Source organism: Pristiophorus japonicus, chromosome 1, assembly GCF_044704955.1.
Source record: "Pristiophorus japonicus isolate sPriJap1 chromosome 1, sPriJap1.hap1, whole genome shotgun sequence".
Lineage (NCBI taxonomy): Eukaryota > Metazoa > Chordata > Chondrichthyes > Pristiophoridae > Pristiophorus > Pristiophorus japonicus.
The window spans coordinates 318,591,475-318,618,082 of NC_091977.1; the positions used below are offsets into that span (position 1 = coordinate 318,591,475).

Genomic DNA, 26,608 nt, shown 5'->3' on the forward strand with positions numbered 1-26,608 from the left:
CATTTCAGTCTAAGGGCATACACGAGAATGAATATTGAACATGTTGTGGTTTCTGTGCTAAATACTACAATGTGCCCTTTCCTTTGCTTTGGAATTCTATGTAATGCCAAATGCTGACCGCAGCAGATTGTTTCATTATGCCCACTATTCTGCTGACAGCCCCAATAAACAAGTACACACTTCTTTTCCTGTAGGTATCCTTTGATAGCCCAGTTCAACATTTGGTCTGAATCGTAGTCCCATTCTGTCCCCTATTGCCCATTTCCTGTACACTGTCACAGCGTCAGCCCATTATGCTTGCTCCTAAATATCTAACACTGCTACCCAGCAAAATCTTCTGTCTTTGGCTCTAATAAGCTAATAGCCTGTTCGCGATAATATAAAATGTTTGCGCGGTGAATATTACAATATTACCATCTCGCTGCGCCTCATCCAGTTTTCCCGCTCACACATTGGTGGAGCTAGTAGATGGCACAATGTCTGTTCGCGTTCGATACTCCTTGCATTTGTTTAAGGGGGAGGTGCTGCAGATTTTACATTTGAATACTTGCTGATAGGACTTCCTGAAATTTTCCGATAGGAAAGCGTAAATGATGGGATTGACGGATGAGTTGCTGTAAGCCAAGCAGTGTGCGGCTATCCTGAAGGCAAAGGAGGCTTCAGTGAGCGGGAAGGTACCAAACTCAGTCCACATGTTGATCACATGATTCGGCAACCAGGAAATGCAGAAAACGACAATCACCACGAACACCGTCTGGGCAGTCTAGGGAGAACAAGGAATATTTCTTTGTTACTTGACATCAGAGCTTCCTTTCATTCTTTCTCTTGTGCATCCCCTGCTTCCTTTGCTCCCTCACTGGCGGCCATGCATTCAGCTGTCCATAACAACAATTTGCTTTATATAGCGCCTTTAATCTAGTAAAACATCACAAGACGTTTCACAGGAGCATTATCAGACAAAATTTGACCACAAGTTCTGGAATTCCCTACCTAAACCTCTCCACCTCTCCACCTTTCCCTCCTCCTTTACATGGCTCATTAAAACCGACCTCTTTGGCCAAGCTTTTCGTCACCTGTTCCAATGTCTCCTTCTTTGGCTCAGTGTCAATTCTTGTATGATTACGTTCCCATGAAGCGCCTTGGGACGATTTACTACGTTAAAAGCGCTGTAAAAATGCAAGTTGTTATTGTTGTTCTCTCTCTTCCTGCTCTCTTCCACTGGTTAAAGGAATGGTCTCAAGCTAGGCTCTACTCTTCTTCTCAACTATTCATCCAAAACATTTTGCCCCATTTAAAGAACATTGCTCTAGCAATGACTCCACGAGGCAATGTGTTGTACTTGAATTGCAGTGACCTTCGTTCATTATTAGTTAACTCCAGAGTGAGGATCACACCTGGTGGCCTGCCTTTTATACTGGGCCAGGCACACCTCTACAGGTAACCTACGAGTCTCCCACTGCTGTGCCCTCTGTTGGCACACCTTGTGATAGTACCAACAGTAGCCATGTAGGATACATGACAAAGAAAGAAATAACTTGCATTTATATTGCGTCTTTCACAATCATAGGACGTCCCAAAGCGCTTCAAGTCAATGAAATACTTTGAGGTCAGTGTTGTAATGTAGGAAAATGTTATCTAATCTTTATTTCATTGAAAAACATATTTGTAGAGGGAAAAACATGCAAATTGTGCCATACAAGGGCTATTTCCCATGTCAGCATTTCCCACTGATAGCATTTAACAGAAGAGCAGAGGAGAGCCTACTGGAAGCCGAGGATAAATGACAAAATGTCACATTTCAGCTTTCAACTGTCAGAAATGGTATGTTTCAACACAAGCTTAGTACTTTTTTTTATTATTTATATTTATAACATGAGGGACATTTTTAGACAAATATTCAAAGATAAAGGCCATGGCAGGGTTTTATTCTACAATATTCCCAAGATCAAGATATTTTTATCTCACTTATATTGTATCCTGCATTCAGCACCACAAGGAGCAATTGTTGTCACAGCTTAAATGGTCAAGACCCTATATTAAGAATCATCTTTTAACCCTTCTAAATAAGGCTGTTTCAAATTACAAGTTATCAGAACACCCCCCACTCCTCCCAGGACTGAGGGAAATGTAGGATTACATCGAGCCTACAGCACAGAAACAAGCCATTTGGCCCAACCAGTCTATGCCTGTGTTTATGCTCCACATGAGCCTCCTTCTACCCCTTTTCATCTAACCCCATCTTCAACATACACTTCTATTCCTTTCTCCCTCATATGCTTATCTAGTTTCCCCTTAAATGCATCTATGCTAGTCGCCTCAATGACTCTCTGTGGTACTGAGTTCCACATTCTAACCACATTCTTCTGCCGTGATGCAATATCAGCATGCTGGAGATTCACGTGGATCTCCCCAGAAGCTGCATAACACTGGTCATTCATGGAGATGAGAGGCCCAGAATACCTGGGACAAGGGAGCCCAGCAATTCTGTCCACCAGCGATTGCCACTGCTGCCCCCAAACAGATAGGGTTGCCAACTCTCCAAGATTGACCTGGAGTACAAGGAATTGAAGATTAATATCCTACACATTGTTGCCAACAAACCAGGAGGAAATCCATTGGAGCTTTAAAAATAATGGCGTGTTTTTTTTTCATTTTCTTTGAATAACTTTGTTTTATTACTTATAAAAATTTTGGACATGGGGGGAAAAATGCACTGTCAAAAGTCCCTTAAGAATTCAGAAGATTGTACTGACTCTAGAAGCACTTTACGTAACCAAAAAAAACATTATAAACTACCAAATGTCTGCCAAACCATTGTAATGTTTTAGATTAGAGTAGGTGATCTATTTTAATAGCACTGCAATCCTCCTGCTGATGTGTACTGCCCATGGTTTGTGGGCGGGGTGAGGTAGTGTTGGTGGCAGCACTAATTGACAGGACTATGGTATTGGAGTTTCCTGCCGATGTCAGTTGACCCTTATTAGCATATTTTAATTAGGTGCCTGCTTGTTTCTAGTGGGTACGATGGCTGCCTAAATGGAGATCGCTCAAAAATCAGAACATAGGAGCAGGAGTAGGCCATTCAGACCCTCGAGCCCGATCCATCATTCATTATCATCATAGGTGGTCCCTCGAACAAGGATGACTTGCTTCCACACCAAAAGGAATGAGTTCATAGATGTTTCAATGGAGGACCCGATATTCCAATCCTGAACTCCAGGGGTGGAAGATACCAGTGCATGGATTTTTTTTAACGTGTGGTGACCGTTGCACATCAGCCACTACACGGGCTTGACTGAGCTAGGCCTTTATCCAGTGGCAAGGGTAAACCAGGATGATTGGAGACCTGCTCTGCAGCACGGACCTAGTGTACTCACATATCGCAGTGTGGGCTGGCATGTGCAGCCCCTGAGCTCTCGGCTCTTCTGGGCCCTGCACCTGCATTTGCCGCACCTCCGCCACGATCTCTCACCGCTGATCTCTCACCGCTCCTCCACCACGATCTCTTATCGCTCCTCCATCACAAAACATCCGTCATTCAATGAGATCGTGGCTGATCTGCATCTTAGCTCCATCCAGCTGCCTTGGCTCCATAAACTTTTATACCCTTGTCTAGCAAAACTCCTTTTTGTGGGAGAGAGTTCCACACTTCTACCACCCTTTGCAAGAAGACATCTTTCCTAATTTCTCTCCTGAATGACCTGGCTCAGATTTTAAGGTCATGTTCACTTTTCCCAGACTCCCCCACTCGCGGAAAAAGTTTCTCTATAGCTACCCTATCAACATCACTAAAAAAACAGATTATCTGGTCATTATCACGTTGTTGTCTGTGGGAGCTCGCTTTGTGCAAATTGGATGCTGCATTATCTACATTACAACAATGACTACACTTCAAAAGTACTTCATTGACTGTAAAGCACTTTAGGACATCCGATGCTCATGACAGACTATATCAATGCAAGTCTTTCTTTTTTTTCCTCCCTATGAGGTCGATCCATACATGAACTAGCATCATCGACTATCTTGCAGCTCCTTCTTCAATATTGGTCTGGCTCTGATCATATTTCTCAACCTCCTGAAGGTTCACTGTGAAGCAGGTGACCAAAATATGCAACATACATTTTTTCACAACAAACGACATTAACATGCGTAAAATAAAACTTTTGATGTTTTTCTGGAGTTCATTGTGAAACCATAATAGAAAGAAGGAAGAAAAATAGTGAGCATGCATATTTATTTTCCTGAAAGCGTCATTTTACAGATAAGCAGATAATGAATCTAATGAATCTACCATTGCCGCATGTACCAGGGACAAAGCAAAATTCCTGCCAGGAATGTGAAGCGTTCCACAAATTGTTTAGCACTTGCGAGGTATTGTCTTGTCTTCAATATGTTTGCTAATTAAAATAATAGATTATAAAGGTGAAAGTGAAACTGATTTTTCGTTGAAAGCGTTCATGGTACTTCCCTGAAAGTAGCAGGCCAGGTGGATAAGATGGTTAAGAAGGCATACAGAATGCTTGCCTTTATTGGCCGAGGCATAGAATATAAGAGCAGGGAGGTTATGCTTAAATTGTATAATACTTTGGTTAGGCCACAGCTGGTCGCCATATTATAGGAAGGACGTGATTGCACTCGAGAGGGTGCAGAGGAGATTTACTAGGATGCTGCCTGGAATGGAGAATCTTAGTTATGAGGACAGATTGGATAGGCTGGGTTTGTTCTCATTGGAATAGAGGAGGTTGAGAGGAGACCTCATTGAGATGTACAACATATTTAGGGGCCTGCACATAGTGGATAGTACGGGCCTATTTCCATTGGTGGAGGGGTTTAACGAGGGGGCATAGTTTTAAGGTGGTTGGTGGAAGGTTTAGAAGGAATCTGAGGGAGGGGGCTTCTTTAAGCAGAGGGTTGTGGGGATCTGGAACTCGTTGCCTGGAAGAGTGGTGGATGCAGAAACCCTCACCACTTTTAAAAGATGGTTGGATGGGCACTTAAAATGCAGTAACCTTCAGGGTTACGGACCTAGAGCTAGTAATTAAGATTAGACTGGATGACCTTTTGTTGGACGGCGCAGATATAATAGTAAGTACTGCAGGGAATAGAATACAGCCAGCGTGATGTCCTGGACTAGTTTTGATCGCCTGGATGGGTCGGAGAGGAATTTTTCCAGATTTTTTGTCTCTAAATTGGCCTGGGTTTTTATCTGGTTTTTGCGTCTCTCTGGAGATCACATGGCTCCGGTTGGGGTGTAGTGTAGAATGTTTCAGTATAAGGGGTGTCGCAGTTGTGTGAGGCGGACTGGTTGGGCTGGGTGCTCTTTGCCTTTCCGTCATTGTTCATAGGTTTATGTGTAGCCTTTAGGGCTGCTGACCAAAGGCCGTACGGCTCTTTGTCAGCCGGCGTGGACACGATGGGCTGAAATGGCCTTCTTCTGCGCTGTGAGTTTCTATGTTTCTATGTTACCAAGAGTATTTCCTTTTCATTTTAAAATAGCAAAGCCTTCACCTCCAATGTCATGAGCTGGCACATTAATACCTTACCAACGTAATTTGTAATCAAGGAAACATTACTTTTCAGTACTTCTTTTAATCCATATCATGTCGATTGCTGTGGAGAAGTCTGTGGGCCTGAAATTGATGGCTTTAGCACCCACTGCCGCCGACATTCCTCTTGAAGTTGTGCCCATATACAACTTTCCATTTGGTATGGAGTGGGCGAGAGAGGAGAACCTATCTCCTCCGGGCTGGAGAAGAACTTGGAGTGGGAGGGGGAGGATCCAGTTGTCGTGGTACACATAGGTACCAATGACATAGGTAGGACTAAGAAAGAGGTTCTGCTGAGAGATTTTGAGCAGCCAGGGACTAAATTGAAAAGCAGAACCACAAAGATAATAATCTCTGAAATATTACCTGAGCCACGAGCAAATTGCATAGGGTCAATAGAATCAGGGCGATGAATGCGTGGCTCAGAGGTTGGTGTGGGAGAAGTTGGTTTCAATTCGTGGGGCACTGGCACCAATACTCGGGAAAGAGAGAGCTGTTCCATGGGGACGGACTACACCTGAACTATACTGGGACCAGAGTTCTAGCGAACCAAATAACTATGGAGGTAGACAGGGCTTTAAACTAAATAAGGTGGGTGGGGAGGAGGGTCCCATTGGAGAGAAATCTAGAATGCTAAAGAGAAAAGAAAAGGAAGCAATGCAGGAAAGTGATTGTGGTAAAGATAACCAGATTATGTCAAGAAGGGACAGAGCACACAAACAAAAGAGTGCGCTAACAAATAGGGTCCAGGTAAGAAGCAATAAGACAAATAGGGCTATAGTACAAAATAATGTTAAGATATCTAATAATGTTAAAAAGACAAATCTAAAAGCGCTGTATCTGAATGCACGAAGCATCTGTAATAAGGTAGACAAATTAACAGCACAAATAGATGCAAACAGATGCGATACAGTTGTAATTACGGAGACATGGTTGCAGGGTGACTAAGGTTGGGAACTGAATATCCAAGGATATTCGATATTTAGGAAGGACAGGCAAAAAGGAAAAGGGGGTGGTGTGGCGTTGTTAGTAAAGGATGAAATCCGAACAATAGTGAGAAAGCATATTGGCTCAGAAAATCAAGATGTAGAATCACTCTGGGTGAATGAAGCTAAGGAGCACCAAGGGGCAGAAAACATTGGTGGGAGTTGTTTATAGGCCTCCAAACAGTAGTGGTAGTGTAGGGGACGGCATCAAACAGGAAATTAGAGATGCATGTAACAAGGGTACTACAGTAATCGTAGGTGACTTTAATCTACATATAGACTGGCCAAACCAAATTAGTAATAATACTGTGGAAGATGAATTCCTGTACGAGATCATTTTTTAGACCAGTACGTTGAGGAGCCTACTAGGGAACAAGCTATCCTAGATTGGGTATTGTGCAATGAGAAGTGGTTAATTAACAGTCTTGTTGTGCGGGGTCCTTTAGGGAAGAGCGACCATAACATGATTGAATTCTTTATTATGGTGGAAAGTGAAGTAGTCCAACCCGAAACTAGGGTCCTAAATCTAAACAAAGGAAATTACGAAGGTATGAGGAATGAATTGGCTATGATAGATTGGGAAGATTCATTAAAAGGCATGATGGTGGATAGGCAATGGCTAACATTTAAGGAACAAATGCATGAATTGCAACAGTTATATATTCCTTTCTGGCACAAAAACACACAAGGAATAGTGGCCCAACCATGGCTAACAAAAGAAATTAAGGATAGTATTAGATCCAAAGTTGCCAGAAAAAGTAGCAAGCCTGAGGTTTGGGAGCAGTTTAGAATTCAGCAAAAACGGACCAAGAGATTGATTAAAAGGGGAAAAATAGAGTATGAGAGTAAACTTGCAAGGAACATAAAAACTGACTGCAAAAGTTTCTACAAGTATGTAAAAAGAAAAAGATTAGTGAAGACAAATGTAGGTCCTTTACAGACAGAAACAGGAGAATTTATAATGCGGAACAAGGAAATAGCAGAACAATTAAATAAATACTTTGGTTCTGTCTTCATGGAAGAGGACACAAATAACGTCCCAGAAGTGCTAGGGAAACAAGGGTCTAGTGAGCAACAGGAATTAAAGGAAATGATTATTAGTAAGAAACTAGTGCTGGAGAAACTAATGGGACTGAAAGCCGATAAATCCCCAGGGCCTGATAAGCTGGATCCCAGAGTACTAAAAGAGGTAGCCATGGAAATAGTGGATGCATTGGTTGTCATCTTCCAAAATTCTATAAATTATGGAACAGTTCCTGCAGATTGGAGAGTGGGAAATGTAACCCCACTATTTAAAAAAGGAGGGAGAGAGTCATAGGGAAAATGCTAGAGTCTATAATAAAGGATGTGATAACGGGTCACTTAGATAATATCAACGGGATTAGACAAAGTCAACATGGATTTATTAAAGGAAAATCATGCTTGACAAACCTACTGGAGTTTTTTGAGAATGTAACCAATATAATAGATAAGGAAGAACCAGTGAATGTAGTGTATTTGGATTTTCAGAATGCCTTTGATAAAGTCCCACATAAGAGGTTAGTGTGCAAAATTAAAACACATAGCATTGGGGGTAAGTTACTGGCATGGATTGAAAATTGGTTAACCGACAGGAGAGTAGGAATAAATGGGTCTTTTTTGGGGTGGCAGGCAGTGACTAGTGGGGTACCACAGGGATCAGTGCTTGGGCTCCAGCTATTCACAATACATATAAATGATTTGGATGAGAGAACCAAATGTAATATTTCCAAGTTTGCAGACAACACAAAACTAGGTGGGATTGTGAATTGTGAGGAGGATACAAAGACGCTGAAAGTCGATTTAGATAGGTTGAGTGAGTGGGCAAACACATGGCAGATGCAGTATAACGTGGATAAATGTGAAGTTATACACTTTGGTAGGAAAAACATAAAGATAAAGTATTATTTAAATGGTGATAGCTTGGAAAATGTCAATGTAAAAAGGGACCTGGGTGTCCTTATACATCAGTCATTTAAAGCAAACAAGTAGATGCAGCAAGCAGTTAGGAAGGCAAATGGTATGTTGGCCTTCATTGCAAGAGGTAAGTACAGGAGTAAGGATATCTTATGACAGTTATACAGGGCTTTGGTGAGACCACACCTGGAGTATTGTGTGCAGTTTTGGTCTCCTTACCTAAGAAAGGATATACTTGCCATAGAGGGAATGCAACGAAGGTTTACCAGACAGATTCCTGGGACAGCAGGACTATTGTATGAGGAGAGATTGGGTCGACTAGGCCTGTATTCACTAGAGTTTAGAAGAATGAGAGGGGATCTCATTGAAACGTATAAAATTCTGACAGAGTTGGACAGACTGCGGGGAGGATGTTTCCCCTGGCTGGGAATGGGGTAGGAAATTTAGGACTGAGATGAGGAGAAATTTCTTCACTCAAAGAATGGTGAACCTGTGTAATTCTCTACAACAGAAGGCTGTGGAAGTCAGGTCACTGAATATATTTAAGAAGGAGATAGATAGATTTCTAGACACAAAAGGCATCAAGGGCTATGGGGAGAAAGCAGGAATATGGTGTTGAGATAGAGATCAGCCATGATCATATTGAATGGTGGTGCAGGCTCGAAGGGCCGAGTGACCTACTATTGCTTCTATTTTCTATGTTTCTATGTTTTACATCCACCTGAGAGAGTAGACGGGCCTCGGTTTAAAGTCTCATCCAAAACATGGCACCTCCGACAGTGCAGCACTCCCTCATCACTGCACTGAGAGTCAACCTAGATTTATGTGCTCAAGTCCTTGGAGTGGGACTTGAATCCACAACCTTCTGACTCAGAGACAAGTGCGCTACCCACTGAGCCACGGCTGACACAGATTAGAGTCAAATTGGATACTGAAAGAGAAATAAAGAGAAGGAAAGAAAGATTGTTGAGAGCGAGAGACAGAGAGAGAGAGAGAGAGAGAGAGAGAGAAGGGACAGAAAGGAAAAATAAGAAAAAAAAATTAAATAAAAAAATTTAAAATTTAAAAAACCTCAAGGAACAATTTATTGCCCGCAGGAATGGGACTCCACTGGTTCAATTGTTACCCTTTTGGACCGGAGTGGTTGCATGGCATTGCAGGACTATAAATCTCGTCATTAAAAGATTCCTTACATCGTGAAATATCACAAACTTTAATTCGTATATATGGCGCAAACCCAGCAATTTCCATAATACTGATGGCACAAATCGTCCAGCAACTTGTGGCAATTCACACTTCATGCTGTATCTCTTCTTCGCCACAACTTGCTGGACGATTTACACATTAATAACAGCAAATGGCATTAATCTCACCATTATTCTTGCAGAAAATTCTGGCCCTGGTATAAGCTGGGAAAGGATTTGAAGGCAATTGTTTTCATTTATAAAGTAGATAATGCAACACTGCTGCATTTGAAAGTCTGAGTATGTGTCACACACTGTAATTATTTCAGAAACCAAGCCAATTGCTGAAGATCAACTGTTTCGGATGGCCAGAATTCACATGTTGAGCGTGCCTCTTTGTGTGGTGGGAAAGGACATCTCCAAATGCGAAAGAAGATCTAATAACTACGGGTTTTGCGACCACCATGGAACCGTCTCTCTACATGGAATTCATAGTAGGCAATGTGGGTCTCATGACTTCACAGCCTCGCTATTGGCCCGTCCGCGACTTCCCTTGGTCTTGACCCCGCTGTTGGTCTACGCTGCTCCACCTCTTGGCTCCAACCTCTCCGCTCCTCCATGCCTCATCCGTCCTCTCCTCTCCGCTTCCGACCTCCGGACCTCGCCGGTCCTGACCTCCGGACCTCGCTTGTCCCGACTCTGAACCTCGCCGGTCCTGACCTCCACTCCTCGTCAGTCCCGACTTCCGCTCCTCGCTGCTTCCGCCCTCTGCTTCTCGCCGCTTCCGACCTCCGATCCTCGCTGCTTCCGACCTCTGCTCCACTCCGCTTTCAATCTCCGCTCCTCACCGCTTCCAATTTCCGCTCCTTGCCGCTTCCGCCCTCCGCTCCTCGTCGCTTCAGACCTCTGCTTCACGCCACTTCCAACTTCCACTTCTCCCGCTCCTGCTCCTGGCTCCTGAGCCCTCCACTGGGCTCCACCATGCTCCAACATATGCCACCAATCAACTACCTGGATTCTGATGACGTCTAATTTTGTCGCCTACTTTGGTTTCATTGCCCTCTTGAGACCGTTGTTGATTCTGTTGCTGCAGTGGCTAGCTTTTTTTCATTCACCCACAGGTCCAGGCTCGCGCTGTAACTGCTCTCCCAAGTGACCCATGAAGTCGAGCTTTTTTTGGTAACATTTGAGCACAGGACTAAGGAAATACTGTTTTGTTGGAGGTGCTGACTTTCAGATAGATATTAAACCTAACTGCCTGTCCAGGTGGATGTTAATACATTCCATAATACTATTTGAAAAATAGCAATGTGTTCTCCTGATTTCCCAATCAACATTCCTCCCTCAACCAACACCACCAAAATATAAATGAGTTGCTCATTCATTCACTTGCTATCTGTGGGGCCTCATTTGCAAACTGCGCATTACAATTTCCTACATAATTGTGACGAGTTTTAAAAGTAATCCAGTGGTTATGAAGTGGATGCCCTGAGGATATGGTAGGGCACTATGTAAATGAAAGTTCTTTTTTCAAGTGTGTATTTAATTCCCTCTTAAACATTATGACTGTCTCATCTTCAACATCCACTTGTGTAAAATGTTCTATGGCCTAATTACCATTTGCATGAAAATATCTATCTAATCTCCTTGTTTATTTCATTACTAATCCTGAGCTCATGCTCCCTGATTACTGATTCACCGACCAGTGAAAATAAACAATTAATTCTCTCAAATTCTATCATTATTTTGAACACTTCTATTGAAACCTCATTAACCTTGACTGCTCCAGTGAATACAGTCCTAATTTGTAATCGTCCCATAAAGTTCATCAATGCCATCCTAGTAAAGCTATACTGTATCTTTTCCATGATTCCAATATCTTTTCTATGATAATGCCCAATACTGCACACCTCTGTTGACTGTGGTCTAACCAATGTCTTCTACAGATTTACCAATCTTTGTTTCTGTATACAATGCCCCATAGATAAAACCGTCTTTATGGCTTTATTTCCACCAGCAATCCCACTTTTAGGGTATAGTTCCTTTCTCTTTTCTTATTCCAAAAATATACGACTTCACATTTATTTACATTGAACTGCTTTTGCCCCATATCTGTGCGCTACCCTGACCTGTCTCTAACCCTTGTAGCCTCAAGCATTTTTCCTTATAGCTTGCCATCCCCCTTGACTTAGTATCATCAGCTACTTCTGATATAACTTGCATCATGCCCCTGTGCAGATTATTTAATATATGGTAATTGAGAGGCACCAACACAGACATTTAGGGCATTTCACGAGCTATGTCCCGCCAATCTAGAAATATTTTACTCTTTGCTTTCAGTCTATTAGCTATCCCTTTATCCATGCTACTACTTTAGTTTAAAGACCATGGCAATTAATCTTCTCAATAGTTATCTTTTGAAAGTGTACATACATCAGTCCTCCACTCAAATTGAACTTATAGTCTCCTTATCAGTAATGTCCTTGAATTCCCTTGATCAAAAGTTTAGTAAAGCAGGACCTGTCCCTTTTAAATCCATGTTGACTAGGCTTGTATTCCCTCGAGTATAAAAGATGAAGTGGTGATCTAATTGAGGTTTTTAAGATGATTTGATAGGGTAGATAGGGAGAGTCCAGAAAAAGAGGGCATAATCTTAAAGTAAAAGCTAGACCTTTGAGGGGTGATGTCAGGAAGCACTTCTTCACACAAAGGGTACTGGAAATCTAGAACACTCTCTCTCTCAAAAAGCTGTTGAGGCCGGGGGTCAATTTAAAATTTCAAAATTGAGATGCAGAGATTTTTGTTAGGCAAATGTATCAAAGAGTTATGAAACCAAGGTGGGTAGAGTTAAGATACAGATCAGCCATGAGGGTTGAATGGCCTACTCTTGTTCCTGTATTACTTCTTATGTTCCTATGAATGTTCTTGACTAACCAATAATTTTCTCAGTGTTTACCACTATTATGACTATTTATGGTTTCTAGCTGTTTTACCAACTAGTAATATGAGGCTAACTGTGCTATAATTAGATGGGTTATTGGTTTCCTTTATTGAATAGAGGTGTAGCATTCACCACACTCTAGTCATTTGGTACAATTCTTGCTTACAAAAAAACTTCTGCTATTTCATCACAACTCTTCCTCAGGTTTCTTGAGTAGTCTTAAGTCCCATTCATCTTAATATTTTTTCTAAAAATTGCCAGGTATGGTAATCCTACCCAGTCCTCTTTCCCTAATTAAATGAATCAAAAATATATCAAAGAAAAACAGTATCTGAGGATATTGTTGCATTATTGAAAACATTTTAACCAACTATTCATCATGTATATAAGTCTTACTCACTTCAGGAATGGAAGCAAGTCTTCCTCGATTTATATAGTTTGAATTATATGCTGACTACCATCCTCCAGCAACAACAATTTGCATTTATATAGCACATTATAGAACGTCACAGGAGCATCATCAGACAAAATTTGACACTGAGCCATGTAAGGAGATATTAGGGCAGATGAGAAAAAGCTTGGTCAAACAGGTAAGTTTTAAGGAAAATCTTAAAGGAGGAGAAAGAGGTAGATAAACAGAGAGGCTAAGGGCATTGGTAACTAAAGGCACGGACTCCAGTGGTGGAGCGATGAAAATCACGGATGCGCATGAGGCCAGAATTGGAGGAGAGCAGAGATTGGAGGCCTGGAGAAGATTAACATGGTAACAGCTTACCTTCTTCTTAGATGTTTCTGACTTCTTCGACATATTGCGTAATTTTTTGTGCAAGTGTTTCAGCACCTGAAAATAATACAAGCATTATCATAAATCGACAAAAAATCTAGAAACACAGCAAGCATTTCCTTGTTGCTTATTTTTTTCCACAAAAACACAAAAAGACAAATACATTTGCAATAGAAACAGAAAATGCTGGAAATGCTCAGCAGGTCAAGCAGCATCAGTGGAAAGAGGAACAAAGCTGATGTTTCAGGTTGATGATCTTTCATCAAAACTGGAAGATCTTAGAGATTTAACAGTTTTAAGCAAGTACAAAGCCAAGGGAAGGTCTTGTCCCATTCCCACCAACATTTTGCCTCATACCATCATCCCTTTTGTCATTCAATCATTCCTGCCCTCCATCCTATCACAGACCTCCCTCATTTTTCTTTCCTCTCCACCCCTTCCCCTGGCTTGGTACTTGCTTAGAAACTATTTTTATTTCAGATTTCCAGCATCCGCCTTTGTTTAGCTGAATTTGAAAATTTGCATTAAAAATCTTGGTAATTATTTTTAACGTTTAAACTGTATGACAAGTGGAACAGGAATTGGATCAACAATTGGTAGAAAATGGGCTTAAAAAAATTACATTTGGTACATTTCCAAAACCGAACAAAGCCACCATTCTGAATGCTGCACATAGAACAGGAACCATCAGCACTATTGATTGGTGAATACAGTGTGAGATCTGTGTTTGTATCTATCTTATGCAAGTATTTAACCAAAAATACTAATGAAGATGTTAACAATAAAAATGTGATGATCACCATTTTCAGATAAAATAGCCACAGGGATCAGTGGATTTACAAGTGCCCAAAGATTGTGGTGTAATGTATAATGAGAATATTGCAATAAATATTCTGCTTTTTGGGGGGAAAAAATGTTATATATTTTGTTACATCATGACATAGAAAAAAATAATTAAATGATGCATTAAAGAAAAATTAATATATTTCATGCAAATCCTACTATGTACCAAGATTAATATTGTGGATACTGTTCTCAGTCATTTGCAAGCTGCTCTCTCCTAGCTTACACAGAGGTTTATGATTCTGAGCATAAAGTGGTGAGTTCCGATAAAGAAATTATAGATTTGTGTGCTTTTCAAAGCAATTCAATGAAATGGCGTTAGCTAGAAATCTGAAACCATTTTAGCACATGGTGTGCAGATGGACCTGGGGAGTTTAATTAACCAAGGTACAAATAAATTATTGTTACAAGCACGGTTTAACAATGGATGTACATTTATGAGGTAGGGAGCGTATGCTAATGCAGTAATTGGCATTTAAATGAAAATCTTCTGTCCATTTATTTGGAGGTGTGGAAAGCTGATGGTTGCCAATCATTCTAAAATGTGAACCTGAATCAATATCTTACTGGTTACGGTGATGGTGATCCAAGATAAGCAACAGAATATAGGTCTGAAACAAAATATGTCCACAATTCCTCTGAGGGGTTTTTGATAGAGTAGATAGGGAGAAACTGTTTCCACTGGCAGGAGTGTTGATAACCAAAGGACGCAGATTTAAAATAATTGTCAAAAATGCCTGGGAAAGATAAGGAGAAATATTTTTACACAGGGAGTTTTTATGATCTGGAGTGCATTGCTTGAAAGGATGGTGAAAGCAGGTTCTATAGTAACTTTCAAAACGGAATTGGAACTCTATTTAAAAGGTAAAGATTTGCAGGGCAATGAGGAAAGAGCAGGGGAGTGGGACTAATTGGACAGCTCTTTCAGAGATCCAGCACAGGCATGATGGGCCAAATGGCTATATTATTCTATGAAGCCAATTTAAATTCTAAAATTTCCCCCACTCAGAAAATAAAAATTGCAAACAAACTTCAAGTTAGGATGGTTCATCTGTCATTGGGCAGGTCCAATGCCTATTTCATACACATAGGCCCCAAATCCAATGGGATAGCGCTGTAGAAAACATGAGATTTATATTTTTTCTTGAATGTGATAAAAGGCTGATTACAGTAAGAACAGCTACCTCATTCAAGCAGAAAAATAAATTGTTGCACATTCCTTTCACTATCCACACTCTCTTGAAGCCCTATCCAACAACATCATCAAATCATACAGCTAGTTCCGTCTACAAATGAAATAACAAAGCATTCTAGCTAAACCCATGTATTTATTTTTTCTCCTTTTCCTGCTACTTTTCTGCTGCCTCCTCCTCGCCTGGAGACATTGATCCCTGCTGAGGTATCGTAACATTGGCACTAAGTATCTTATCTGAGTGGCATTGCTTCACATGTGACTCTAGATAGTGAACCACAGCTACGCTATACGGCTGTGGCGGGGAGGAGCGAGGGAGTAACATCGTCAAGCCTGATCTCATCTTCATTTGGTATCCACATGTGCACTCCCAGCTAGGGTTGGAGGCTAGTGATAAGCAGCAGAACCCCAAGCTGATTTCCCTCTCCCTAAGCTCGGGTGCTAAGACCAATCGCAGCACTCATAGGGGTAGATCTTGGCTTTGTGCGACAGTGTAAAGCGGGTGATAGCGAGTCGGCAACCGGTTTAACATCTCGCCCCGTTTTTATTTCCATTGAGGTCACCGAGAGAGATGTAATAACAGGCTGCCAACTCGCTATCACCCGCTTCACGCTGTCGCAGAAAGTCAAGGTCCACCCCATAACGTTATTCTGACTGAGATCAGCTAGCTCAGCATAGACCAGGGATCAAAGCGGGAAGGTTCTTGGTCTGGATGGCTCAGCTACCCATTGCCTTAACCAGCTGAGTTTCTTCATGTACTAGTACAACGTTAAAAGCTCCAGTGCTCTACAATTTATATTTCTCAAACAGGAGAGATAGTAAAATACAAAACGTTGGGATTCCTAACAAACTGTTCAACTCTATCGTTTTTCTCAAGGTTTACTAACCGGAAATCTTTTTACTTGAGGTAGATCATGGTCGTCATCAGCAAGTCACCTCAATACTGTAGAGTCAACTTAAACAGAGGAGGGTAAGAGTTCCTCAGGTAGCTCTCTATGAAATATCATGTGCTCATGAAGATCTCCTCTCTTCAGTATTTCGAATGAAATCAGAAGCACATTCTAAAAGAACTTATTTGTGATTTCACTAGAAATAATGAACACAAGGACATTTTCATAAACAGATTTATAGCGTCCCTGCACCGAGTGACCAGAGGAATTTATACCATCTGGTGAGCAATTTATCTTTAAAACATTGAAATTTAAATATATTTCGATTTTTAGGAAACTTCTGGTGCCTAGGGTCAACATCAAGTACTCCTGGATAAGTTATAGCCTGGCCGGGTAAAGCTCCCTCTGCAGCTCCTCAACCAGGAGCCATAACTTCAATTTCAAAAAAGGATCCTGGCTACACCAGTGTCAACTTTTTGCATTTTCCACACCAAGCATTCTTATGACATTCTATGAATGAAGTCCCAATTCGTTGCAATATGGGCAGCTGTTCGCTGCACCTGGATTGAGACTGATCAGGTGCATGAAACCATTGGGACCCTTTGCACAGAAAGGGGGGCGGGGAGAGACAGAAAGACTGTCATCTCTGTAGACTGGATCAATTCATTGCACCAAGGCATTTTCTATAATTCCTTACAATTTTCAAAAGAATAATTTAATTTGTGATTTTTTTCCCCCCAAGAACTGTCAATCCATGAAGTTTTTTTTCAATGAAACACCTTTTTAGATAACATCTAATTAGTCCTGCTCTTAGCTGAAACCCTAACCTTAACCCTAAATGTAACTTAAGATCTGACTGATCCACACGCCTGTGATGGGCGTAATGATGCCTTCTCACAATGCCGAACCAGGCAAATTACTCAATTCATCGTGTGTTCTTCACTGGCTAAATAAACACTGACCAGCCATCACCTCCTTCATGCTCGAGCACACACACACGCCTTTCCAACTACAACGGAACTAATGCATTCAGTGAATGGTAATCATAAGAGATCGAGACACAAGTCATACCCGGGGTTTGGGAGGGAAAGATGCAAGAAGCAATTTGGTAAATATGGACCCGAATTTTAATTTTCCTTTTCGACGGGAATAACATCTCCTCCAATGTAGGACATAGTTGGTCTAAAAGTAAGTTCAACTGGAACATTCCTTAACCTGTTGTTGGACCGAACAAATGGATTTTCACTTCATTATTTCAGCTCACCCACTTAGTAATTTGACGCCATGTGTGTGTTTTTTTAATTTACAAAATAAAAACTCAAAGACAGCGAGGAAGTGATCCAAAGATGGATTGTCTATTAGTCACGGTCATACTAGCTAGCTAGATTTTGGATGACACGGTCGAAGAGTGGAAGGTGCCTTCAAAGCGACACCTCTTTCGAGACCAGCAGCAATCGTTTCGTGTGCTTCACTTGATGGAACGGCTGGATGCAGCACTGCAAGGTTCTGGTCTGTTATCCATTAAATAATATCATTGGGATAAGTGGGACTTCTGTACTGTTTTACCATGGTAACTGAGAATGGGGATAAAGTGAAAAGATGCAAGTTCCTTGAATTACGAATATGTCTCCAATGGGATCAAATCAGTTTGATTATACGGTTTTACCAGGAAAAGAAACCAAAATAATTATCACGGTATCTCCGACAGTCTCACTGGCACTCAAAGTCCTACATTGGTGCGATGGGATCTTGCAGATTGGAAGGGGATAAATACTTTTTGCTGTTGTTAACAAACCAGCGCCAAACACAAACCGCATGCCTTACCTTAGCGTAACAGTAGCAGATCAGAATCAAAGGCAGCAGATATCCAACCACAAAAGTGGCCACTTTGTAGATTTGCCTGTGACCGAGGACACTCCAGTTCTCCCAGCAGAAGGGGCCTTGGTCCTTCTTGTGGACCAGCATGTGGTAGTAAGCCATCGGCGACGCCACGGCGAAGGAGAGGAGCCAGATGAAGATCACGCCTATCGCCGCGTTCCTGGAGACCCGAATGCAGGAGGACTTCCTGGAGTGGACGATGGCGATGTAACGATCCACGGCCATGGCCGACAGGGTGAAGCTGCTGACCAGCATCAACACGGTGAAGAAGTAGTGCACGAACTTGCAGATGAAGCTGCCGAAGATCCACCTGGGCAGGACGTAGTAGGTGGACTGGAAAGGGATGCAGAAGAGCAGGTAGGAGAGGTCGGCGATGCTCAGGTTGAGGATGAAGATGTTGGTGGTGCTGCGGGGTTTGCCTGACTTGCTTCGGGCCAGCACCGTGATGACAAGGGAGTTGCCCAGGACCCCAAGAAAGAAGATCAGGCTGAAGACGAAGAGGACGATGAAGCTATCCATGCTGATCTGATGCCCCTCTTCTGCTGCCATGGTTCCTCCAACGGTGTCATTGGTCTCCATATTGCTTTGGTTCTGGTCCATACTGATCAATAAACTGCAACAAGTAAACACATTGTTATTATTACATGAAAATTAAGGAGTTGCAACGTTGTTTTCTCGTTTAAGGCTGCTCTAAGTTACTGCGATTTAATGGCTTAGTTGGTAAGTAAACTCTTCAAATCCTGTGTAACCCCTTTAACTGTGCATCACATCCCATTTCCAGGCAAACTTAAGTGTTTCCCCTTTCTCTTGACTTGCCGTGTTGCCTCTTCACATCAAACTCACTCGCTAACTGCAGAATGATATTCAACGCCTTGTGTGTATATTTGCATGGACTCCGTTGTGATTCGTTCCTCTTCCTTACTTACTTTCAATTATGTTTTTTTTTAATTATACATATATATTACACTCTCTCTGATTTTTTTCTCTCTCTCTCCAGACTTGCACGGTTCTGTCTTGGGTTTGTGTTTGGCAGCCGCCGAGCCAAGTGGTTTTTCTTTGCACTTTCCCTTTCAACGCGGTGTCCGCGCGGCGAAGCAACCGCTGGTCTTTCACTGAACGCTGATCATCTCCCTCAGTCTCCTCTCGTTGCTCCCAACCATCTCTCAGCCTCCGCAGCAGTCAAAAAGCGCTCCTACCAGCAGCGGCCAATTGGGATGCAAGTCGGTCCTCTTGTGAAAGATAATTGAACGCTGAGATTATAACGGGGAGGGGATTAATTCCTTAATTGGAATATCATTTACAGTTTGACAAGATGAGGTCCAATAGAATTTTTTTTAACATTTTTCAAATCGAAGTCATCACTAGGTAAATTTTACAAGACCGGCTTCATTGTAAATAATATTTAGGGAACTGACATAAATATGTCTACACCATAGCAATGAGGAGTTCTATGTGAGAAATGGAATGCATTATGAGGACAAAATGGCATATCCAGGTATTTTCAAATAAAGAACTTGCATTTATTCATGCCTTTCATGACCTCGGGGCATGCCAAAGTACTTTTGAAGTGTAGTCACTGAAACAATGTTTGGAATCACAGCAGCCAATTTGCGCACAAGCAGCAATGACATAAATTACCAGATATTTTGTTTTGCTAAGGTTGGTTGAGTGATAAATATCGGCCAGGAAACCGGGGAGAACTTCCCTGCTCTTGTTTGAAAAGTGCCATGGGATCTTTTATGTCCACCCGAGAGGGCAGATAGGTCTTTGGTTCAACAACTCATCCAAAAATCGTAACCTCCAACTCGTTCAATACTGCACTGGAATGTCAGCTTGGATTATGTGCTCAAGTCTCGTGGCCACAGTCTTCTGACTCAGAGGCGAGAGTGCTACGCACAAAGCCAAGGCAGGCACCTTATTTCAGGAAAGAAAAGACCTCTAAGTTCCATGAAGCACGTCTTTCATGAAAAAAGTTATGGGTAAACGTTTTCTATTGTAAGAAAACACATATCTAAATGATATAAACTGCATGGGAAGTAGAAACATTGAAATTGATGGACCAGAGAATGCTCTTCTGGGGTTGAGTTGAAGCAACTAAAGGAACTTTGCCTGTGATCCATACTATATCTGCCCCTCCCCTCCCCACTCAAAACCCCTGGTCTCTTCCTGTGCAACAACAAAGTATCAGGAAAGCTATTGACGAGCTGCTTTGTGCACTTTTCTTTATTTTTGTCTGGCTGATGTTTCACACATCGCAAATGCTTGAAAGTCTCAAATAACTGCAGAATCCACAATTAGAATTTCTATTTGGCTGTTATAGAGGACATACACACTCCCTGTCGAACTGTCAGAGAATTTCAGCCAAGACTTATAGCCTCTCGTCATGTATGTGCGATAACCTTTGGAGTTTAACTGGCTGAAGCAGGACACAGGTCAACTTCTCACAGCTCTGTTTAATTTGAACTATCCTACTCTTTATAGTATTAGCTCGCAGAGCAATCTGGATCCAGTGGGAAGAATTCTAGCCCCCCAATCCGTGGTCTCCTTCTCTAGTTCCTCTCAATGAGACATGTTGGCTGGTCAATTATTAACACTACCTTGGAATAGGAACCTAACTGACTCAAGTATCAGATTTGATGGTGTATTCTAAATTCCCATTGACAGGCATGCCTACTTGACCCCTGCGACCCTGTTTATTTTCTCCATCCCCCAAGAGTATAGTGATGATAGGCCGTGTGCCTAATGGATGTGCATCAATAAAATTAGATTGTTCATTGACCTTCAAGACTGGTAATGGTGCATGACCAAAGGACAAGAAATGGAGAAACAAAATAACATGGAAATACAGGTGTTCATACCTTTCAAGAAATGAACTGAAAGAATGCAAAACTGTACCAATTGTACAACAGTAGTACTATTGAACAAAAAAGAAACAGCATTGAGGTACAGCTGAATGATTCTTAATATAATTGTGATTGGAGCCTGATAGGAGGATCTTAACAAAACTGAAAATAGTTTGAATAGCATTTGGAATTGTAGCCTAAAAAGGGAAACCACGCTGGGCTAGCACCAGCCCCAGTGAGATCTATTAGTACAGATTCCATTTACTATGGGGCCAACTTTCATCGCTGCCAGCAGCTGCCGAGGTCCCGCCGGAAATGGTCGTTTTCTAGGCGACTCCTCCGGTACCGCCCATCTGCCATCGAGGTTCCGCCCGGCAGGAACTTAGGGGTCAAGTTTCGGCCTGAGTTGCTCCTATTTTTTTGGAGCAACTGGTTTAGAATGGAGTATCTTAGAAATTGCAATTCTCGGCATTTAGTTTGCTCCAGTTCTAGTCAGTTAGAACAGTTTAATTTTGGAACAGATTTTTTTTTCAAAAGGGGGCATGTCCGGCCACTTACGCCTGTTTTGAAAGTTTAGGCAGTGAAAACTTACTCCAAACTAACTTAGAATGGAGTACGTGTAGATTTTTGTACGCTCAGAAAAACCTTGCCTACACTTTAGAAATCAGGCGTAGGCTACAAATCAGGTGTAGGGAATGAGTGGGGGGGAGGGGGGGAAGGGGAGGGAAGGGAAGTAATTAAATTCTACAAGCATTCAACAGTCTCGCTTATACAAATAAAGAGCCATCCTCAATAAAAAATTATAAACAAAGCAAATACAAAATGTTGAATTTCCTACCTGTGTGAAGCAGCAGCAGCCTTCGAACTGTGGTGCTTCAGGCAGGCCTTCCATGTAGGTGACAGGGGCGGCGTCAGTGACTCGAGGGCAGCCCAACAACAACGGCAGCAAGCAGCCTTCGAGCTGCGGTGCTTCAGGCAGGCCTTCCTTCCATGTAGGAGACAGGGGCAGCGTCAGTGGCTCGACGACAGCCGAAGACCCAGCAAGCGGCCTTCGAGCTGCAAGGGAAGCTGAGTCCATTTGGCCACGGGATAGGGGCGGCGGTAGTGGCTGATGGCAGCCGAAGATGCAGCAAGCGGCCTTCGAGCTGCGAAGGTAACTGATGCCATTCGACCACGGGATAGGGGCGGCAGTAGTGGCTGACGGCGGCCGAAGACACAGCAAGCAGCCTTCGAGCTGCGAAGGTAACTGATGCCATTCGACCACGGGATAGGGGCGGCAGTAGTGGCTGACGGCGGCCGAAGACACAGCAAGCAGCCTTCGAGCTGCGAGGGAGGCTGAGGCCATTTGGCCAGGGGACAGGGCGAGGCAGCCAGATAGCTAGTTCGAAACTTAAATTTGTAATTGCAGAATGGGTGCTGCATTGTCAACACCACGGGTTATGCAATGGTTCGCCATCAATTCACTGCATAGGAGAGAACTGATTAGAGCTCACCGCACCAGCAACGTCATATCCGGTAGGCTGATGGGCAGGAGACCTTACCCACGTCGGCAATATCGAGCCAGGCGCTCATACCTGGACATGAGCGAGGCTGATTGTGTCAAAAGGCTGCGTTTCCGCAGAGAAGTTGTTGCTGAGATCTGTGATATGCTGAGAGCAGATTTACAGCCCAGAAGCAGAACGCCAGCTGTCTTGTCTGTTGAAGTGAAGGTAACAGCTGCACTTGCCTTCTATGCCTTGGGATCGTTTCAGGCTACAACTGGAGATGTGTGTGCCATCTCTCAATGTGCAATACATACCTGCGTTTACCAGGTCACGGCTGCACTGTATGCGCGGAGGAATGACTTCATCAATTTCCCAATGACCGCACAAGCAATCCATGAGAGGACTGTGGGCTTCTTCAGGATTGCTGGCTTCCCAAAGGTACAGGGCTGCATTGATTGTACCCACATAGCCTTGCGAGCACCTGTGAAGGATTCCGAGCAGTACAGGAATAGAAAAGGTTTCCACTCCATCAATGTGCAGCTCGAGTGTGACGACAAGCAGCACATCATGTCAGTCGATGCGAGATACCCTGGCAGCACCCATGATGCGTTTATCCTACGCGACAGTGTTATATCTGACATGTTTGAGCAGCAGCCAGAAGGGCAGAGCTGGCTACTGGGAGACAAAGGGTACGACCTGACCACCTGGCTCATGACGCCCCTACGCGTGACACGGACAGAAGCTGACCGTCAATACAACATGGCGCACATTGCGACGCACAGCATCATTGAGAGGACCATTGGCATATTGAAACAGCGTTTCTGATGTCTGGACCATTCCGGAGGCCACTTGCAATACTCTCCTCAGCTTGTCGGTCACTTCACTGTTGTGTGCTGCATGCTCCATAACTTAGCCATCGTGAGGCACCAGGAGCTGGTAGTGGAACCAGAAGACCCACGTGAGGGTCCAGTGCATAATGACAGTATTACGGAAGAGCAGGATGTGGATGATGACGACGATCAGGAAAGCATACAAGTGCCTGATGCCGGAGCACGAGGTCGGAGGAGGGCCGTCCATCGTGCTCCTTTAACGATTGCTCGAGCCCTGCGCCAGCAGCTCATCTGTGAACGCTTCAATTACTAATGCCTGAGGGCTCTGCGACCACTGTTGCGCATGGACATGTTTATTCTTTGGAGTTGTTCCTACGTTGTGTTGTGTTAATGGAACATGATTCAGTTTTAATGAAAAAATATTTTATTGAAAAGTTAACATCACTGTAATAAAATATTTGTTGTATCAAACTTTACTTTTTAACATGACTCTTGAAGATCACTTAAAACTTTAAGATCACTTATAAACTTGTAAAGTTACAAAACAATGTCAATGTGAAAAATCTTACACTTTTAAGATCACTTAAACTTCAAGATCACTTTTTAGGTGCAAAATTAAATAAGTTACAAAAAATGGGAGCATTTACACTATAAGATCACTTAAAAACCCTAAGATCACTTATAAGTTGTAAAGTTACAAAACTTACAAAACAATTTCAATTTGAAAAACGTTACTACAGCTACATCAAGAACAAGAACAAAAGCAGCAAAGAAAGGCTGCAACCATCTCTCATCCACATCTCAGTGAATGTTCACTTCTTCATGGGGGTGTCATTTGATTGGCGGGGCTGTGTGCCCTTATTGCAGCAGCTATCTCCATGAGGGCCTGTGCCGACACTTGCATGCCCTCCCTGACAGCCTGTGCCATCGATTGCACTCCCTCGGACATTCCCTCCCTAAGTTCCCATGTCATTACTGCTATTTCTCCCATCAGGACCGTTACCTCTTCACCCACTGCACTGACGCTACCGATGAGTGATCGGGTAAGCTCATTGGTCTCCATACCCAATGCCACAACCTGAGCCGCATCTGTTGCACGCTGCATCTCAGGAGAGCGTGTCTCCAATCTCCTTCTCCTCTGCCTGGGTCTGTCTCGTGGCACAACTGCACTGGGACACACGGGCATGGACGATGGGACGCTCGGTGTTCCAAACGGCACCACTACACAGGGAGACGCGGGCTGGGACGGTGGGGCGCTCAGTGTTGCAGACGGCAGTACTAGAGAGAGAGGCACGGGCTGGGACAGTGGGGTGGTCAGTGTTCCAGACAGCAGTACTAGAGAGAGAGGCCCGGGCTGGGATGGTGGGACGCTCTGTGTTCCAGACGGCAGCACTAGAGAGAGAGGCGCGGGCTGGGACAGTGGGGCGCTCGGTGTTCCAGACAGCAGCACTCGAGTGCGAGCCGTGGGCTGGAATGGTGGGTGAATGGGTGTAAACTGCTCTGTTATATCACCAGCATCACTGGGACCCGCAACGCCAGAATCAAAACTATGGAAGGTGGAACCAGAACCTATGCAAGGGGTTGAAACTCTGATGCCCCTTAATGGGGGCTCATAAACATTAATTTGGAAGCTCTCCCCTGTAGACATTTCAGTCATCGACCCTATCATCTAGTCTGGATCGTCCGCATCTGGTTGTACTGGTTCTTGTTCTGTATCTTCAGGATCCTCAGGGTTGGCAGCATCATCATCATCATCATCATCATCATCATCATCATCATCATGCTCTGCAAAATACATCAAAACAGTCAAATGTTGAACAGCAAGGGAGGGGACAGGATGGGTGGCATGAGTACTCTCACACATAGCAGGCCAGGCAGCAGGTTGATTTGAAGGGCCATGGTGCATTTTCAGGACTTACCCTCTTCCTCACATGCAGGCCCAGCTTGTGCTGTACTGATTGCTTTTCTCCATGTACGACTCATCATAGCAGCTACCCTCTCTTCCAAGGGTGTCAGTGGATGCAGATTGGGCGTGCCTCCTCCTGTTCGAGTTGCTTCCCTTTTGTTGTTGGCCAATTTCTTCTGCAAAGAGTAAAATATAACTTTTTACTGAGTGCGTCTTTCTGCAGGGTGGGACATACACATAGTCACATTTACAATTACGATTCCATTAAAAAATGAAAATATTACTTACACTAACTACTTGACCAAGGTCGTGCCATTTCTTTTTACACTGGCTTCCAGATCTCATGGTATGCACCACTGCGCGGTAATCTTCTGCAACTTGCTTCCAGCGTTTCTTCATTTCTTTAGGTGGCACTTTTATGCGACCTCTGTTGCTGGTATCTAGCTCCTGCCATCTCTGCTCAATGACATTGACTAATATCTCCACTTCCTCATGCAAGAAATTCTTTGCTCTTGGTGGACGTTGTTCCATTGCTGTATTGAATTGACACTCTTATTTTTCAAAATACACAGTCCTTATTTTGCATGCACCTATGCAGCACCTGTTCTGGAAGTTTAGCAGTGAAAAGCTGCACTCACTGATTTCAGCAGGTGATTTCTTCAACAGTGCTGCTAAAAGCACTCCTTCAGACACCAAAAAATCACCAAGATTCAATCCCAAGCCTTTCCAGAGGTCCACGAGACAAATCAGCACTTTTCTTCAAGTTCCTTTAAAAATGGTCGAGTGCACGCTCCAATGCACACACACAGGGCTGCCGGCACGACGTTCTCTCATTTGACTTAGTCCCGCCCCCCTGCATTTGCAGAATCGCCGTGACTCTGTGGCTCCGTCCTGTTGCTGATGTCTGCACGCCGCGCCGAGCTCCGAGGGACCTGCAGGGAGCCCGAGAATTTCAAGATACATTTTTGTCATGCTTTTAGGCGCGAAAAACAGGCGTCCATGTCAGGGCTGCGCCGTTCTAGGCGTGGCCTGAAACTTGACCCCTTGGTGTGGAAGGGTTCCGCTCATGTCACATCATCCCACCCGCCCATGCCGGATGTCTGTAAACGACTATTTTGTTATTTTTTCCTGGCCTCCCATCGACCTGCTACCCGCCAGAAGGACCGCTCTGGAATAGCAGGTCTGAGCTGGGCGGCAGTTGGCCAACACTCGCAGATCGGGTGGGAGGGAGAGAGACAGAGATGGAGTGCAATGGAGCAGCTCTGGCACATCGGCTTGGAGGGACAGCACGGCAGCCAGTTGGATTCTGCACCATATCAGTGGGACTGCTGGAAAGACGTTAGATCAATGTTGCATTACTTTATTG

General features: G+C 43.3%; 1 protein-coding gene across 1 annotated transcript; it reads right to left on the reverse strand.

Annotated features, from left to right (window-relative positions):
- Positions 1-445: 445 nt before the first annotated feature.
- galr1a (galanin receptor 1a) lies at positions 446-21,880 on the reverse strand. The gene is made up of 4 exons (XM_070873664.1): positions 21,861-21,880; positions 18,126-18,792; positions 13,368-13,433; positions 446-763 (listed from the first exon to the last, which is right to left on the reverse strand). The coding sequence occupies exons 2-4, from the start codon at positions 18,777-18,779 to the stop codon at positions 446-448; spliced, it is 1,038 nt and encodes a 345-aa protein (XP_070729765.1). The 5' UTR covers positions 18,780-18,792; positions 21,861-21,880.
- Positions 21,881-26,608: the final 4,728 nt, after the last annotated feature.

Coding starts and splice junctions, on each gene's coding strand:
- galr1a (XM_070873664.1), bottom strand. CDS start 18,779: ATGGACCAGAACCAAAGCAATATGGAGACCAATGACACCGTTGGAGGA. Junction 13,434..18,125: donor TCTGCTACTGTTACGCTAAG/GTAAGGCATGCG, acceptor TATTATTTTCAG/GTGCTGAAACACTTGCACAA. Junction 764..13,367: donor CAGAAACATCTAAGAAGAAG/GTAAGCTGTTAC, acceptor TGTTCTCCCTAG/ACTGCCCAGACGGTGTTCGT.